We start from the raw sequence: 19,495 nt of genomic DNA on the forward strand, positions 1-19,495 counted from the left end.
AGTAACAATTAGCCAAGTATACTCCATATCTTCGTGATGTGATGATGATTATTGTTTAAAGAGGCCTAGCATCTAGCTCCTTGGCCCCTAATGATACGAAATGTAAAAACAATTTAAATGTCCAAATATTCAACCTCTGACCGGAATTCATATCTTGATTGTGAATAATGAATGGACTAATACGAAAGCAAGATAATCAGCGGATCCAACTCGAATATTAAACATTAAGAAGAATTCCAATAATCAATCCTACGAATACAAATATAAACACGACGATGAACAATTATTATGAACTTAAAACAATCAGCGGATCCGCTCCGAAATGGCGCACCTATCCAGAAGCTAACTTATAACAATGGTATATACTGACCAAGGAGCTGCTTCCAAAGCACATCCTTGAATCGATTATGCTTTGTGTCTAAAGAGGTCGAAAATCTAGGTGAATGGCCCCTCATAAAGGTACCTACGGCTAGTAAAGAAGAACCACGGTGTAATGGATTTAAAATTAATCTTCGCGATGATACGATGCATATTGATTATGTGTCCATTTTCTTGTCTGGCCCACCGTGTATTCAAACTTCAGGATTCCATGGACTTTCTCTAATTGGTGATGGTGTGCTATCTAGCGGTCGACTTGGAATTTAAGCAGCGAGGTAGCTAAGTTGTGCTGCTATCTGGGCGCTAGAAGTGAAGCTTTCTCAGTCGTAGTCAGTCGACAATGCAGATAGCAGTTGTTCTGATTTTTGCTTCTTAACCTGAAGACGCTGGAACCTATTCTCTGTGGATTGTGCCTCATGAAGAGTAGAAAATCATGATGCAAGAAGAGGAGATGGTCGCGAAATTAGACCCTGGATGATGGATTGTCCATCTAGGCAATAGGCCTGAACATTAGGTTATTCTTTTAGAATATTTAATATATCTTGTTTCCTTCGACCTCGTAAGTAAGTTGCATCCATCTTCTGTACTGAACTAAGCTACCAAGGAATGGATTAGTTAATAGTGTTAATACGCGGAGATATTTAACCTCAAAATTGAAATTCTGCATGTGGTTTTAAAAGAAATTGACTTCCTAAAACAGGTCCTCATAATAATCTTGTAATATGGTAATATTTTCGGGCTTCAAGTTGTAATGGTCATTATGGCATTTGTTTATCTTCTTGACTTTAGATAATTAAGGTTTTGTGCACAAAACAAGTTATGTTTATTATTATAATATTTTCAATCAAATGTCGGGCTACTAATGGAGAAACATTGTTCCTTTAATGTAGGGCTTCTAATGACTTCCTCGGTACTTCAAGTGCTTGTTTTGATTTCGGTGCTCGTCATCTGTTACACTCTGTGTAACAGAATGAAAACATACCGTGGCCATGCTGTGTTGAATTTGACATTTGAGTATCGAATTATTGTTGGTAACTTGATTTTCAGCTGATTTTTGGCGTGGATCTTCGTGCATATGGAAGGTTTTTCTGATGAGTTCGATTAACTCATTTGGTTTAAGCCACCGTACCTTGGAGAATATTAGGGTTATTTATCCTATTTATGGATTTATGTCCATGTTTCGAATGATTTCATGGTGTTAACTGAAGTTATGCTTTTTGGTGGATTTAATTTAATTTTAATGCAGCCCTGGAGTAACCGAGAAATTCATTAGGGAAATTTCAGCTTTCATTCAGTAATAGTTGTCTTAAGATTTTAATCTTCTATTGATCTACGTTTGTTTATTGTTCAAAAAGATTTTCTGCCTCCTGGCAATTTGAGTTAGTGTTAAAATAATTTATTTTCAATTGATATCCTTGATTAATTATTCTGAAAGCTGTTCACGTTCATTGTGCAGTGGTAATTGATTTTAAAAAAATTAGTTTTGAGGTCGAAAATTCTTAAATTATTTACCTAATTAAATTTTGTTTGATCAATTTAATTTGAGTTATTATTTCAGCCAATTAGTTAATTAAGCTTATTTTAGTTGATTCGCTAGGCCTCTTGTGTCCAGAGCTTCCTCAATCAGCGACGGCCTTCTGTTGGGATAATTCGTAAGTCGTCCTTTTGCTTATTTTATCCCTGGTCGTGCTAACACTCTTGACATTTACCTTATGTTGTGAGAACGGTATTTCTAGAAAATAACGTAAACATTCGGTGTTCCACACAAAAGGGCGCAACCTATAGGCAACTCAAACCCATAGTGTTCCCCACATAGTGGGTACTATTCACAGGGACCCGTTCTACCCCGCGGTATTCCTTGACATATTGAATAGTAATCACAGTGACCCGTACTATACCGTGGTGTTACCCACATAGTTGGTACTAATCACCGGGACCCGTATTATCCCGCGGTGTTCCTCACACTGTGGTACTAATGAGAGGTAAAACCCACACACGTGGTGTTCCTCACATAATGTGCATTAATGAGAAGTAAACCCAGACCCGTAGTGTTCCTCGGAGGCAAACCCAAAATGTTCCTCACACAGTTGTACAAATCTCAGGGAACAGTACTATCCGTGGTGTTGTTCAGATTGTTGTACAAATGACAGGTAAACCCCAGACCCGTGGTGTTCCTCGGAACACAAACCCATTGTGTTCATCACATAGTGGTACTAATCACAGGACCCCGAACAATCCCGTGGTGTTCTACGGCAGACCTGTGGTTTTCCTCAAAACGCAAACACCTGGATTTCCTCACATAGTGGTACTAATCATATGGACCCGTATTATCCGGTGGTGTTCCTCACATAGTGGGTACTAATTTCAGGTGACCCCCAGACCCATGGTGTTCCTGGGAACGCGAACCCACGGTGTTCGTCACATAGTTGTACAAATCTCAGGGACTCGTACTATCGCGTAGTGTTCGTCACATAGTGGGTACTAATGCCAGGTAAATCCCAGACCCGTGATTCTCCATGGTGAACACGAGACCCGTGGTTTTCCTAGGAACGCAAACCCATGGTATTCATCACATAGTTGTACAAATCTCAGTGACACGAACTATACAGGGGTGTTCCTCTCAAAGTGGGTACTAATCACAGGGACCCGTTCTATCCCGGGGTTTTCCTCTGAATGAAAACCCATGGTGTTCCTCACATAGTTGTACAAATCTCAGTGACACGAACTATACAGGGGTGTTACTCACAAAGTGGGTACTAATCACAGGTAAATCCTAGACCAGTGGTGTTACATGCAACGCGGACCCATGATGTTCCTCACAAAACGTAACTAATCACAGGGACCCGTACTATACCGTCGTGCTCCTCGGAACGAAGCACATGGTGTCCCTCACATAGTGGGTACTAATTTCAGGTAAATCCTAGACCAGTGGTGTGATATGCAACGCGGACAGATGGTGTTCCTCATATTGTGGTACTAATGACAGGTAAACGGCAGACCTGTGGTTTTCCTCAAAACGCAAACACCTGGATTTCCTCACATAGTGGTACTAATCATATGGACCCGTATTATCCGGTGGTGTTCCTCACATAGTGGGTACTAATTTCAGGTGAATCCTAGACCAGTGGTGTTCCATGCAACGCGGACCCATGATGTTCATCGCATAGCGTAACTAATCACAGGGACCCGTACTATACCGTGGTGCTCCTCGGAACGAAGCACATGGTCTTCCTCACATAGTTGTTCAAATCTCAGGGACCCGTACTATCCCGTGGTGCTCCTCTCATAGTGGTACTAATCACAGGGACCCGTACTATACCCTGGTGTTCCTCATATAGCGGTACTAATAATAGGGAGCCGTATTATACCGTGGTGCTCCTCACACATTTGTACTATTCACAGGGATCCGTAGTATCCCGTAATGTTCATCACAGAGTGCGAACTAATTACGGGGACCCGTACCATCCCATGGTATTCCTCACATTGTGTTACTAATCAGAGGGACCCGTACTATCCCATGGTGTTCATCACATATTGGTACTAATCATAGGGACCCGTCCTATCCCATGGTGTTCCTCACAGAGTGAGAACTAATCACAGGGAGCCGTACTATACTGTGGTGTTCCTGACAGTGCGTACTTATCACAGGTACATCCCAGACCCATGCTGTTCGTCACATAGTTTCAGAAGTCTCAGGGACCCGTTCTATCCCGTGGTCTTCCCCACATAGTGGGTAAGAATGTCAGGAAAATCCCAGACCCGTGGTGTTCCTCGGAACGCAATCCCATGGTGTTCGTCACATAGTTGTGCAAATCTGAGGGACCCGTACATTCCCGTTGTTTTCCTCACATAGTGGGTACTAATGACAGATAAAACCTAGACTTCAGATGTTCCTTGGAACGCAACCCATGGTGTTCGTCATATAGTTGTACAAATCTCTGGGACTCGTACTATCCGGTGGAGTTCCTCGGAACGCACACCCATGTTTCCACAACCAGATGCTGAAACACCCGAGCGACGTTAGCTTCTTTTATCCCCCTGGGATCCTCTAACCGAATCTAGGCAAAGGGTTAGCCTCCGTCATAGTGATGGGTACTATAAATACACAGTGATCCTCTAACAGACCCATGGTATTCCTCAGTTTGTGGTACTAATCACAAGGATAGTGGAACTAAGCACAAGTAATTTGGTTCAAAATTCAGCATCCCTTGGTCTCGTCTTCCACGCACAGACATCTGTGTGTTTGGTCCGCGAGAGCTATATTATTTCGCACACGTCGACGGGAAAGCCAGGTAAGAACCCCCTACACGCCACCTGGGACGCAGCACGTGGGAGTAACACCTCTCCCCATGCTACGGCAGCGTAGTAGGTTCGTGGATAATCTGCTGTTACTTGATGTCGTGTGTCCCCACTCTCTTAGAACTGCCAATGGCTGCCATACAGAAAAGCCGCATAAGATGACTAGACTCTAATTCTTCTGACCGTAACATTTTGAAGTCTGTTGGTGAGGTTTACCATTTTCCACGAGCTGGTGGGCAATCTGTTTAGCTGTAACATTCGCATGACCCTCTGTAACTGGTTGGTTACAACTCAGACGTTTAAGAAACCTCCAGCCTTTCTGGCTATCCTTCCTTAGATCAGTGTCCCCATCGCTCCTGTTATTAGATATCGCTTTTAAGAAATCTTCCCCAGCTTGGACGGTATCGGATCTCAAATGATCGTTGTCAAAGAGATCACGATAGTTTCTTAATATTTCAATAGTTTTTGTATATAGAGTTCACCGTCAGCGAATTGAGATACGAGAAAAAATTTCACGATATTTACATAATCATCACATTAAGGAAAATGCTCCATATTCAGAATGTTCTCGTGCAGTGAAATAACACATTTCCCCAATCAGCCTTCTTAAAATGACATCATCTTCGAAAAGGCACTCAGATTCTAACGATTTAAAGGTAAGATGTATTGAACTAACACGAGGCCACAGAACTAGTTGCAAACAGAATTTTGTGGTGGCGTTTTGTAAATTCACAGAGAGCCGCAGACTGAACGATGAAAGGCATAAAAGTCTGTAATGAAGATGTATGTATGAAAAGGAACTGTCTGCGGTCAGATTGCAGCATATATCTGGCATTTATTTATTTATTTATTTATATCGTGTCAGAAGCATACATAAGTTTAAAATTAAAGATAAGGAAAAACATAAAACATAATATAAATACTCCAATGGCGAGAGCCACATTAAACTATGTGAGCCCAAAACCTTGCAACATCAAGTGCATTTGGCTTCGCTTTAACCAGGTCTTCTGTTGTGCAGCTGAATGGGCATGAACTGCATTGCAGCAAATGGGCTGTGGTCTGCTCTTCTCCACATACACACAAGGTATTTCTTCTGGTTTACCCTGCACCGCGTAACACCAGAGCGCAGTCTGTTCAGTGCTCTCCAATTCACCCAATCTGTGACATGGCCAGGAGGGAGTTCCTCTTTTGGTGTCATCCATTGACTGATCCTCGTATGTTGACTCCTGACGCGCCATTCTTGAATTCTTGCTTGCTGCGCTGTTCCTGCAAGTGTTTCGGTTACTCTCAAGAAGCTTTTCCTAGACTTAAGCCGCTGGCGTGGTGGCTCATATCCAAACAAAGGGTGGGCTTCCGATTTCAACACCTTTCTCTTTTCTTTCTTGGCTGCCACTTCACGGCGAATATCGGGAGGTGCTATCCCTGCAAGGCAATACACTTTTTCCAAAGGTGTAGGTCTCAAACATCCAGTAATAATGCGGCAGGTTTCGTTGAGTGCTACATCAACTGCTTTGGTATGGCAAGATTTGTACCACACCGGGCATGCGTATTCAGCTGCGGAATAGCAGAGCGAAAGGGCAGATGTCCTCACTGTGTCTGGCCCCAAGATGTTCCAGTTAGCTTCCGCACATTATTGTTTCTAGCAGCCACTTTCTGCTTGATGTTCAAACAATGTTTTCTGTAGGTTAAGGCACGATCCAGAGTGACTCCGAGGTACTTCGGGGTAGGATTGTGTTGTAATGCTATGCCTTGCCAAGTGACCTTCAGAGTTCGGGAAGCTTCTCTGTTGTTTAGATGGAAAACACAGGTTTGCGTCTTAGTTGGGTTTGGTGTTAGTTGATTCTTCATGTAATAGCCAGCAAGTGTCTAGAGCTGTGGACAATGTTTGTTCAATCGCCTCGAAGTTATCCCCTGAGATGTGATGACACAATCATCAGCATAGATGAAACTATTCGTCCCGGCAGGAAGAGGCTGATCATTTGTGTAAATATTGAAAAGCATTGGTGCCAACACGCTTCCCTGAGGTAGTCCGTTCTTCTGTATCCTCCACCTGCTTCTTTTGCCCTGGAACTCAACGAAGAAACTTCGATTTTGAAGTAGGTTTCTAATGGCACAAGTCAGATGGAAGTCCTTTGTCATGCTGTATACCTTTCCAAGGAGAATTCGGTGATTAACAGTATCATATGCTGCCGAGAGATCTATAAATGCAGCTCCTGTGATTTTCCGGCTTTCAAAGCCATCTTCTATGTGTTGACTTAATTTCAACACCTGCGATGTGCAGCTTTTCCCTCTCCTGAATCCAGCTTGCTGTGGAATCAGAAGTGGCTCGATTTTATCAGTCAACCTATTGAGGATTAGTCTCTCCAGAATCTTAAAAAGATGGCATAATAAGGAGATTGGCCTGTAGCTCCTAGGGTCATTTTTATCTTTGCCTGGTTTTAAAATGGCTATGACCCTAGCCTTCCTCCATATTTTAGGTATCATGGAAGACTGAATGCAGTTATTCATGAGTTCTAGCAACCAGCACTTCGCAGTAGGACCAAAGTTCTTAATTTGTTCCATTCGAAGGTCATCAAGTCCTGCTGACTTCCCAATCTTACACTTATTGAGAGCTGATTCCAGTTCAGTTAGTGTGAAATGCTTAGATAATTCATTGCTCTCGTCTGGTTGTCTGACTATAGGATTCTTCCCTACTTTCATGGAAAGCTTTGGTTTTCCATTAAGCAAAAGTTGGTGTGCTATTTGATCTGCACTCACATTGGCATGTGTGTTACCTTGCGTAGGATCATTGCTCAAGTGTTTTAAAAGTCTCCAAGCTTCTTGACTGCTCCTACCCATATCGACTTCAGACATCAACTTCATCCATGTCTCCTTCTTTGCCTGGGAGATAGAGGAAAGAACACTTTGTGCTGCTTGAATCGTTCGCTCACTAAATGGGTCTTCTTCGTGAAGCCTGTAGTAATCATGCAGCAGAGCAGTTGTTTCACGAGTTATACCTTGAAGGTAGCGTGTCCTGCAGCCTCTGGGAATTGATGCCCGTGAACAGAACTTCACGATATCAATAAATTTGTCATAATCTTGGGGTATAGGAGAGACAGTTTTTATCCTCTCATCCAACATACTGGAAAACCTTTTCCAGTCAGCCTTTCGAAAGTTATATCTCCGTCTGAACCGAACTTCGTGTGGTCTTATGGGTGAAGAGAGGTGACATATTAGTGGCCGGTGTTGTGTTCTTGGGATTGGTGAACCCATTTCTTTAGAACATTGCTGCACAAAGCAGTTGCTCACAAAGAGAAGATCTGGGTTATACCCTCGGTGCCATCTTCCACTGTTGAAGGAGGAGGGAAGCTTACTGTCATGAATAAGGAAAAGCTCCTGAGTTTCAGCCCATGCAATGACGATCTCTCCATTCTCATCTTCTTGAGCATATCCCCAGACGTGACTACGGCTGTTAAAGTCACCGATTACTATTGACTTTGTTTGATTACCAAAATTTACAGGTGGTAAGAAAGAGAACTTTTCATTTGGAGGCTTGTACACAGATGTAATGGTCATGTTGCTTAACTCCACGGTGATTATTTCGATGTCGTTATCTTCAGTATGATGAGTACTGATGATCTGGATGTCTGGCTTTACAAATACAGCACTACCATATTTCGCATGAGGCCTTTCTGCAACTAAAATCATTCCTGAAATCTTTGGACGTTTCTGATGTTCATCCCTATGCGTTTCCTGAATGCACAAGACGTCACATTTCTGGTCTTGGCATAGTTCTTTCAAGAGTTCCTCTTTGGCAGCTGACAGGCCTTCAATATTTATGGATATTATTGTCATGGATGGCTCTGAAAAGAGCCGTTTCTTAAAATACATTTTAAGATTGATTAGTTCTGGCATATAACAGGACGATGAGGGATTGTTTGCCCCACTGATTTCGCTGAAAACCGAGATATGTGTTTGCTTACGCAGATACTGTAATTTAATATCTGGATAATATCCATCCTCCATCTCGCACTGTTGAATGATACTGGAAGTTTGTTATCATGCTGTAGAAATAGATTGCACGAATCTGTCCATTCTACGCCAGCTTCTCCTCTTTCTTCGGTACCTGGGTAGCCCCATGTTGTATTATGACTCTTGATGTCACCAACCAAAAAATTCACATGTTGATGCTGGAAGGCTCCACAAATCTAAATACAGTACCTGGTGGCTTATTGATTGAGCTATACTGTGAGAGTCTCAATGTCATCACGGGAGATGATCTGGATGTTGGATAGCACTGAGGGTGTTCAACCACTAAACGCATGACCTTGATTTTTGGACGGCGAAGATTCTAGTCTCGGCGACTTTCCTAAATGCATATTATTAGAGTGTCCAGTAAATTGCAAGGCTATATATTTTGTGTTGTCTTTCAGATTCTTAAAATTAAGTGAATAATAGAAATAAAATAATCAAAGTGCAAAATATTATTATGAAAACTTGCGTAACATAAACCAGTAAACCTGTACATACAGAGGACGAAGTTGAGCAGAAAATGGGAGCTGATAAGAGTTAAATATAGTCTGTGTATTCCAGTAAATTCTACAGTCCGACTCGTTGGCTGAATGGTCAGCGTACTGGCCTTCGGTTCAGAGGGCCCCGGGTTCGATTCCCGGCCGGGGCGGGGATTTTAACCTTCATTAGTTAATTCCAATGGCCCGGGGGCTGGGTGTCTGTGCTGTCCCCAATATCCCTGCATCTCACACACCACAATAACACGCAGTTCCCTACACGTGGCAGTTGCCGCCCACCGTCATCGGAGGGTCTGCCTTACAAGGGCTGCACTCGGCTAGAAATAGCCACACGAAATTATTTTTATAGTAACTTCTACAACGTAGCATGGTGTATTTTGCTATCTGTAGGTCTGATTTGACCTTGTAATATTTTAGTGGAAGTTTATCACAGTTTCAGCTATTAATTTTTGTGCTGAAAAGACACAAGTAGACATTTACGATGCTTGCATATGGTAGAAGTGTCACTGTGTTATAACCGACATTTATTCATATTTTTTTAAGGATGGGACGTTAGATTGAGTGCATTTCTCATAAAATTTGTTCAGACGTAATGAGGAACATGTTTGCAGTATAGCAGTGAAATTTAGAGGATCAGTTGAGTATGCAAATTGGAAAGGTCTGGTCAACTTCTAATTTGTACATGTCAGTAATTCCAATATTTATTTATTTATTTGGCGTGTGGCTACATCACTAAAACAAATAATATTTACAAATATTATCTCATACTAATATCAATAATTGATTTCATAATGCTAATAAGTTGAATACAGGGGAGAGTTCGATTTTAATCTATCTCAGCAGTATAACTAAGATATTTAGCATCTGCGGTTGCGTCAAGACACTTCCCGTGAAGCTAGTTAATCATAAAATTCATATCAAATGTTCGGCCTTCACAAAAGGTCTCATTATTTTATCCAACAGTAGGCAGGAACGAATTTAGTCCCTGGAAAACTTCGTGCAATTGCATCTAAAACGAATCTAAAACTCATATAAGAAAGCCCAATACATGGGAGGATCTACTCGATAATTACACAAACAAAATCTGGTAACTCATTTTCGCAAAATTACTCAGGTAAATAATTTCAAATACTTGGGAAAATCATCCAACAATCTGCATTAAATCATGAGGAAAACAGAGAGAGATTTCTATATTACAAGTAGGCCATAGAACCACATGGAAAAGTACGACAAAATATCAGTATCAAGCAACGCTATATTAAAGCATTATAACACCGTAATTAAGCCTCAAACATTACACACGTCAGAAACCTTGATCAGTCGAGAAAGATCATTATCTAAAATGATCGAAAAACAAGATAGGGAAGTCCTCAGGGAAACCATGGCCCAGTATGCATAGGAGTGTGGATGAATAGGAGGTCACCGGAATTAAATCAACATATTGAGGAAATATTAGATACAATCTTTGGAAAAGGTGATTGAAGTTTGATTGCCATATTCAAAGAATAGATGATGAAAGACTCACTAAAAATTTAATAATGCCTCCTCGCTCAAAGTCAGAATAACTGGATAATCGAAATTGAAAAGGACCTTCAAGAAATCAACATACCAGATGAAATTATATGGGACACGCCTAGCTTTAGAACGTTGGTGAACAAACATCATTTTGCTGAGAACCCAAGATGAGTACACAGTTACACAGAAGGAAGAACAGATGATAAACACAAAGAGGGAAGAAACTCTGGCAGGAGAAGAAAGCACAACCATCTGCAAAATAAGTACAATCGCGCTCCTTAGTGGGGCAAAACATTTTGAAATAATAATAATAATAATAATAATAATAATAATAATAATAATAATAATAATAATAAGTAATGGAATGAGTAATAGTTACCATCCATGTGGTATGCTTTTTTGTGAAGTGTCAGTCTGCGATACATTTGTCAGGAGGTGATAGCTCGGGGTTCGGTGTATTGAGGTTTGGGGTCTATGTTGAAGTCAGTGTCATATGCGTCTGGACTATTGTATTTCCAAGTGAAGTGAGAAACTTCGTAACTGTCCATAACTGTCGGTGGTAGATAAGTTCTATTTGTCCATGTAGTTATGAAACCATGCGACTCAGTTTGTGAGACATGCTCCTAGTAGATACTCCAGAGGTAATGGTGTAGATAATGCCGAGGTTTCTTTGTAAAAATGCTCGAGGGAAAAAATCAGGCAGAGTGTTTTGAAATATGGTAAGGTCCATGGTTTGAACACAGAACAGGTTCGTATATCCAGAGGGATTCTTTGTTCATCCAATTACTCCATTAGTACCAGTGAAATGCATATCAAATTCTACAGATCCCATTAGACTTGAAATAATTCGTGATGGCAATAATGTTGACCGATATATTGTGATAATACAAGGATTTGGACGAAGATTTGTGCTGTAGTAAAAGGCCATCCGTGGCGAGATCTGTTTGCTCACTTGTGTAAGCCAGTGGAGAGCGGCAGGTATAAACCTGTTTGACGAGATAACAGGTGTTCACATTTATATGCGGCGGAACCTCTTAGGAAATAGAGGCCCGTGTTACAACATTATTGATGTTACAATAAATGGGGAGTAATTTGAATTTCAATTCTACTGCATAGGCAAATGACAAGAGTGGATTCTCAGTAACATTCCCGAACACTTGACTATGTATTCTCGTTTCGATGTTTCCATAACACAGTCATAGTTCGTATTGCCACTGAGCGTTTAAATAATTACTTTGGTGTCAGAAGGTTGTCCTTAGATATTAAGATTTCCATTTCTTGACATATTCATAGTGCAGCTAGGTGTTAAGGACTGCCGATGGCGTGTCCTTCAGTGGAAAGCAGGATGGTGGTTGAAGTGCATGGAAGGGAATATTGGGATTGCTCGCCCATGCTAGGATCGTGAAATTACGTAGCTAGCCAACTGCTCCTAGATGACAGGTGACTATTCTTGTTTGACACAATGAGTCAGTACCACATAGTATTCCATAGGGTGTAGTAGCACCCTGCCATTAGTCCATGGGATACCCATGATTTTTTGCCATGTTGTTCATAAAGGAGTTGTAATATTTTGTGTGTTTATATTTTAGCAGGACTATAAGTGGATGCAGTTGAACTCCGTGACTTAAAATATGTAAGGGTTACACATGAGTCAAGTTTATTTTGGGGTTTGACTGAAGGTTATAACTAAATGTTTACAGAATTTATTTTCACAGGTTTTCATGAATTTATTCCAATCACTGACTTCAACCTGTTATTTCGGTTCATGAAACATCATTCAGTCAATACAAATAACACTATTTTGTTGTATAATTTTACGCTATTATTCACTGGCACTCGAAGTCCACTTGTTTTGGAGGGTCACTGTGGTCATCACGCACATTCAATTATCTTCAACGATAGGTCACTTTGGTCCTCAACCTTAAACATTAATATAGTGGGTGACCATGATAGCTCAGTGATGTTCATTTCGACGTTTCTCAGATTCCATTGAGGGTCCAGGTATCTCGTTCTATGGTGATGGACAGTCAGTGGATGGCCTAAATTAAAAAGGTATCGAAAACACTTCCTCATATTTAGACGATCGAGAAATCGGATGCATATCGCACAGTTGTTTATGGAGCTGAGCAGATTAAATCTCATGTTGTTTTCTAGTTAACCATAAACTGGTTTTCTGTGAATAGCCCTTCAGACTTTTTTGTGGTGGATATTAATTTCAACTCGAAATCGTCCAGCCGCAGCGTTATATTAATATCACTGACCGCAGAACACTGTTTATGGCCATATTTGTTAACAAACCCGCCATCATTTTTCATTGTCTTTTATTGAATAAAATAGTTAGATTATGTAGGCTTTTAATTTATGTAGGCCTTCCTTGATACTCCAATAGTCATGTCTGGAAGTGACGAAGAGCCATTAACAACCCCTGAGATACAAGAGTTAACAATTCATGCTGAAGACCTGGAACAGGCAAACACCAGTTTGACATGACGAAAAAGGTTCATTACTCACTATGTCTCTTCAACACTTGCAACGTTGAGATATAAGAGATATTTAGTAACTTCCTTGTGGCCCCGTTAGAGAAAAGAGAGAGGCCAATTAACTGCCCCCAGGTAAACTAAAATGGAGAAAAGTATACTGCAGCTGTCAACATACGAGTCCCTACTTAAAGACGCCCCTCGAGAATTACGTGACATACATGAATAGCTATAGGCACTGAAGTAGAACTTTCAATTTGCATTCAGAACCGGCTAACAGACTCAATATTATCGTACAAGTGCCGAGGGAGCATGTACAGTTTTGAGCTACTGGTCTACTCATAATTAAAAGAAAACACGACATGTAGGAAACGGGAGCACAGATATGCTCAGGTTTCAGCAACAATTTCTTAAATTGCGCCGTATTATGACTTGATTCGGCACTTGCTAATTCCCTTGAATTGTTTATTCATAAGTCTGAATACTTCTTTCATGCACTTCTAGACTTTTACCAGTTTTCTTTGTCATAGGATCCTTCTGTGTTCATCCGAATTAATTCTTATCCTCGTCCTGGACGGCTCCCAAACGATTGTTGATGAGCACACTTCTACTTTGGTCCGAAAACATAAAAAGGGTCGTCCATGGTTGAGAACAAGCGGTTGTATATATCTGTGGTTGATGAGGAGATAATTCATGAAATGACCTTTGCTCTTTTCGTACACGGACCTAGCATTATGTTACCTGAAAATTTTCTCTCAGAGAAAATGGTACAAAAGGATGGACCGCTCCCCGATGTATGTTATGAGGTCGCAGAAAAGGTGCTGTTCTAGCTGAAGAGCTTACTACTTCTCTGCTGTGTGCGATTTCATGCGCCTTGCTACATCTCCGGAATTGGAGGTCTTGTGGAACTCCGGACACATGTGTAGTAGTTAGTGGGACGTTAAGCAAAATAACATTGTTATTAAATCACGTGCGGCTTAATCACGACGTGACGTGACGTTCGTGCGCCGTATCGCCCGTGTGAACCGACAGCGTGGTGCTGCATGCGAACGATTTGCCAAGAAACACGGTGGAGTGCGGCATCTCACCAGTGTGGTTTACATGTGCGTGGTTAACTTAAATGATTCTCTTAACATTTTATCGCAAAACAGAGCACTCGTGTGTGTTCGGATCTGAAGTGTTAAAGGGACCTTCTTGGCTGTATATTTGTCACAGACGTAACACCAGTATAGCTTCTGGCTTGGGTGAGTCCTCATGTGAACTGGTAGGTCGGTTTTCTGGATGAGGGATTTGCAACAGATATTACGGCAGTGCGCCTTACAACCGTGTGAGTCCGCATACCACGTGCTAGGTGGGATCTCCTGCTGAATACCCTGATTCAAACCTTGCATGAGATTGGCTTCTTGCCTGTGCCAGTCAGCATATGAACTACTAGTTTGACTTTGATGCTGAAGAATATGCCACAGATATTGCAGCAATATGGCTTCTCGCCTAAGTGTGTCCGTATGTGATCTCCTAACTCGCGTTTGTGGATGAATGATTTGCCGAACACATTGCAACAGGGTGGTATATCGCCTGTGAGGGTACGCATAGACTGCATAGATGGACTTTCTGGCTGAAGGAATTCCCACAGACGTTGCAGGAGTATGGCCTCTCAACTGTGTGTGTCGGTCTGTGACTTGCTTGGACGGATTTACTGCTGAATTACTTGCCACAGACATTTGCAGCATTATTGCTTCTCATCTATGTGTGTCCGCACGTGAATAGCATGGACGGATTTACTGCCGAATAACTTGCCACAGACATTGCAGGAGTAAGGCTTTTCGTCCGTGTGAGAACGCATGTGAATAGCATGGTTCTCTTCCCTGCTAAAGGATTCGCCACAGAAAGTCTCGTCTGTATGGGTCCACATATGATGAGATAGAGTGTCTTTCCGGCTGAATGATGTGCCACAGACTTTGCAACAGTATGACTTCCTGTCTGTCTGTGTCCGCATATGAACAGTTAGTGTGCTGTTCAGGATGAATGATTTGCCACAAACATTGCAGCTGTTGGCTTCACGCCTGTACTGGTCCGCATATGATCGGTCAGACTACATTTCTTTATGTATGATTTGCCACAGATATTGCAGCTCTAAGGCTTTTCGCCTGTATGGGTACGCATATGATCGGACAGACTGCCTTTCTTTATGAATGATTTGCCACAGACATTGCAACTCTATGGCATAAGACCTCTATGGGTCCGCATATGAACGGTTAGTTTGCTTCTCATTATGAATGATTTCGCACAGACACCGCAACTGAATGGCCTCTCACCGGTATGGGTCCGCATATGTTCGGTCAGACTGCCTTTCTGTATGAATGATTTGCTACAGACATGGCGATTGTATGGCTTCTCGCCTGTATGGGTCCGCATATGATCCGTTAGTTTGTCTTTCTTTATGAATGATTTGCCACAGACATTGCACCTGTATGGCTTCTCTCCTGTATGGGTCCGCATATGGCCGATTAGAATGCTTTTCCGTATGAATGACTTGCTACAGACATTGCAGGTGTAAGGCTTCACGCCTGTATGGGTCCGCAAATGATCGGTCAGATTGCCTTTCTGTATGAATGATTTGCTACAGACATGGCAATTGTATGGCTTCTCGCCTGTATGGGTCCGCATATGACCCGTTAGTTTGTCTTTCTTTATGAATGATTTGCCACAGACATTGCACCTGTATGGCTTCTCTCCTGTATGGGTCCGCATATGGCCGATTAGAACGCTTTTCCGTATGAATGACTTGCTACAGACATTGCAAGTGTATGGCCTCTCGCCTGTATGGGTCCGCAAATGATCGGTCAGACTGGCATTCTTTGTGAATGATCTGCAACAGACATTGCACTTGAATGGCTTCTCGCCTGTATGGATCCGCATATGATCGGCTAAAATACCTTTCAGTGTGAAGGATTTGCTACAGACATTGCATCTGTATGGCTTCTCGCCTGTATGAGTCCGCATATGATCGGTTAGTTTGCCTCTCTTTATGAAAGATTTGCCACAGACACGGCACCTGAATGGCTTCTCTCCTGTATGAATGGGTAGATGTTCGGTCAGACTGCCTTTCATCTTGAATGATTTGCCACAGACATTGCACCTGAATGGCCTCTCACCTGTATGGGTCCGCATATGAACGGTTAGTTTGCTTCTCTTTATGAATGATTTCGCACAGACACCGCAACTGAATGGCCTCTCACCTGTATGGGTCCGCATATGTTCGGTCAGACTGCCTTTCTGTATGAATGATTTGCTACAGACATGGCAACTGTATGGCTTCTCGCCTGTATGGGTCCGCACATGTTCGGTTAGTTTGCCTTTCTGTATGAATGATTTGCTACAGACATGGCAATTGTATGGCTTCTCGCCTGTATGGGTCCGCATATGATCCGTCAGTTTGCCTTTCTTTAAGAATGATTTCCCACAGACACCGCAGCTGTATGGCTTATCACCTGTATGGGTCCGCAATTGTTTCGTTAGATTGCCTTTCTGTATGAATGATTTGCTACAGACATTGCAGCGGTTTGGCTTCTCGCGTGTGTGAGACCGCATAACGCCCGCCCTTTTCCTGAAATTTTTATGAGATACTGAGCATTCGTTTATAATGGCACCTGTATGCAATCGCAAGTCCCCTGTCACCATTTTCCTCTTTGTAAAACATCTATCAGAAAATACGCACACTTGGAGCGGGTGGATCCTGAGGTGTTCGGACAAGCTGCTTCGGCTACATAACACCTTTCCGCAGTGATCGCACTTGAAGGGTCGATCTTCCTTGTGTCTCTTCAGATGTCGCAAGAGGTCCAACTTCCCAGCCAGGATGTCACAGCACACACTACACCTAAAACTAGCAGATCCGCCGTCCGGAGGTTGATGATCTCTATAGCTCACCTCGGGTCTCGATCTACAGTGACAAATTAAAACCATGTGACCAATAGTTCAACAGCCAACTCCACTACAACTCTCACACAGGGGATTTGCTACGGGACATTCCAATCACTGATATCCAGTGCAGAGAGCACGTTACACATAAACATTACAAACCTGAGAGTAAACATTATCTGAGGTTAAAATTCAAAACCTCTCACTTGTAACGAGAATGTGTTGCGTATTTTCTTAATCACGATATCACGCGCAAGAAACTTGTCACGGTTTAGAAATGTACGAGTTAATAGACCTCATTTGAAGAAAGCATGAGAAGTGGTCCAGCCTAAAAGGGTAAATACTCATACAAGCTCTTTAATCCAGCACATATTATTCTACCGAAATCCGTAGTCTGTTCTCCTACATAAAGAACGGCATATGCTTTGGAGTTTTGATCTTGTTGAACCACTCTGCGCTTTGTCGCAGGCAAGTAATAATTTTTGCAAAGGACGACGTTCTTGAGGTTGTTTGAGAGAATGTCTGTGTTGTAGATATTAATAAAGTTGAGAACGTTTGCCGACATTCAGCAAGATCTGTTGAAACATGGCTAATCTTGTATGAATGTTATTTTGTCACACATATATACACATTGTATTTGTACATTGTTATCATATCACTATAGCATTTTATTATGTCACTGTGTCGCTTTTCCGAAATATGTATCTTTGATGTGCAATCAAACATAGCCAACCTATATATAGGACGATAGGTTTATACAAGGACGTTCATACTTACTACCATGTACTACATCAGTCTGCGTCTTAATTGGTGTATTTAACACGAAAACCACTAATACTGACGAAATCCTGGAAAAGCTGAAATATAACAAGTATACGACGGCTCTCTCCCTAGCATTGATACTGTCTTTTCTCCTCAAGACACTGCTGTTATAGACATTATAAAGGCAACACAGAATATGGCTTTGGTGGTAGCGTTTTATTACAATGTTCTAATATCCTGATTTTGAAACCAAACGAAACCTATGAATATTCTTACAAGTATTACTTTAAAAATACGGATAGAAGGAGCATGAAAATAAAGGCTTGAGCCAAAATTCGAGATGACAAGACATTGAATTGCACTGTAGTGGATATTGCTGCTATGTAAAGGAAGGAATGTTATTCTATTTATTTCAAAAGATCACGGGCAACGTGATTATTTTTAGTGGATTGATAACATAGTTGGATAGCATCCAATTCTGTGCCTGTCTCCCCACCACAGAGTAGTTCTACATATTTTACGGAAGAAGGGTTAAAGGTGAGATCTGCTTACAACTGCCACATGGGAAAATCGATCACGCAGGCTAAAATATATAGTAAAATGAACAGGTACTTTCCAATTCATGCTGTATGATATGAATTCACATGGCCCAGTCGAATGCATGACTGGCTCACAAGCAAAGTAATGGGAGGCTCGACCATGTATTGTTACTGCACTCTTTGGAGAAAATAAGTGGACAAATGAAAGGGGGACATTGATTCCAAATATGACAGACTAAACCTCTTGATCATCAAACAAGATATTGATGTTGACACCCCTAGACAACAGGGGGCAGAAAATACGACACTGGATTGTATGTCATGCGTTATGTGGCATATCACGCCAAGCAAAGGTGCAAACGTCTGTAACCATTCTTCTTTACGTGAATATGTGATTCTTGTCACAAGTAATTTATCAGGTTCACAATTAGTTTTCAGTAAAATAATGTTTCATTTTGCATTGATAAATATTCTATACGAACCAGCTATATTGCTGTAACTTGTGGCGCGTCCCAGGTGACGGATACGGGTTCTAAAATGCTCAAGACAAGCCGGCCGTAAAATAATACCGTTATATCATTACAGAAATATTTCTCATGGTATCGGAGCCACGGTTAGTGCAGCCCCTGGAAGGGACGCGCATTGGCAGGGCCCAGTCAGCATGAAAAGTATGCTAGGGTTACCGTCGCACGGGCTGAACGGCTAACCATGCTAGTACCCCCATTTTGCATCCCATCATTGAATTATGCCTGGATGAAGTAGCGAATAATCCTCTGCACTTGAGAGAAGGCTTATAGGCATCTGAGAGGTGCGGAAAAAAGATGGAATGGAGAAAAGTCATGGGAAAAGAGGTGTGGTATATAACTGGTGTACAACAGAAACCGAAGGACAGTTCATGCTGTTGACATTGTCATATCAGCTAAATTTGACGGTTCAGTCTCCGAGGTGCAAAAGTTTGACAATCGCTTGATGAAAGTCGTCCGCACTGGGGAAAGAAGGAAATTCCAATTTTTCACAGCAACGCTCCACAAACTGACGTGCTCATGGAAACCAAAGATGCGTTCTGGGCACTGCCTGACAAGAAGACCGCTGACTATCT

The 19,495-nt window shown here is 41.8% G+C and overlaps 1 protein-coding gene across 1 annotated transcript in view; it reads right to left on the minus strand.

Moving 5' to 3' along the window:
- Nucleotides 1-16,474, minus strand: part of LOC137503362 (zinc finger protein ZFP2-like) — a gene marked incomplete at its 5' end in the record, with an annotated part of 43,929 nt that extends 27,455 nt beyond the window's left edge. Inside the window, one exon of the mRNA XM_068230921.1 lies at nt 15,466-16,474. Coding sequence (XP_068087022.1) covers nt 15,466-16,474 — 1,009 coding nt within the window. The remainder of the gene's footprint in view (nt 1-15,465) is intronic.
- Nucleotides 16,475-19,495: the final 3,021 nt, after the last annotated feature.

The sequence above is a fragment of the Anabrus simplex genome, chromosome X (assembly GCF_040414725.1).
Source record: "Anabrus simplex isolate iqAnaSimp1 chromosome X, ASM4041472v1, whole genome shotgun sequence".
Classification (NCBI taxonomy): Eukaryota; Metazoa; Arthropoda; class Insecta; order Orthoptera; family Tettigoniidae; genus Anabrus; species Anabrus simplex.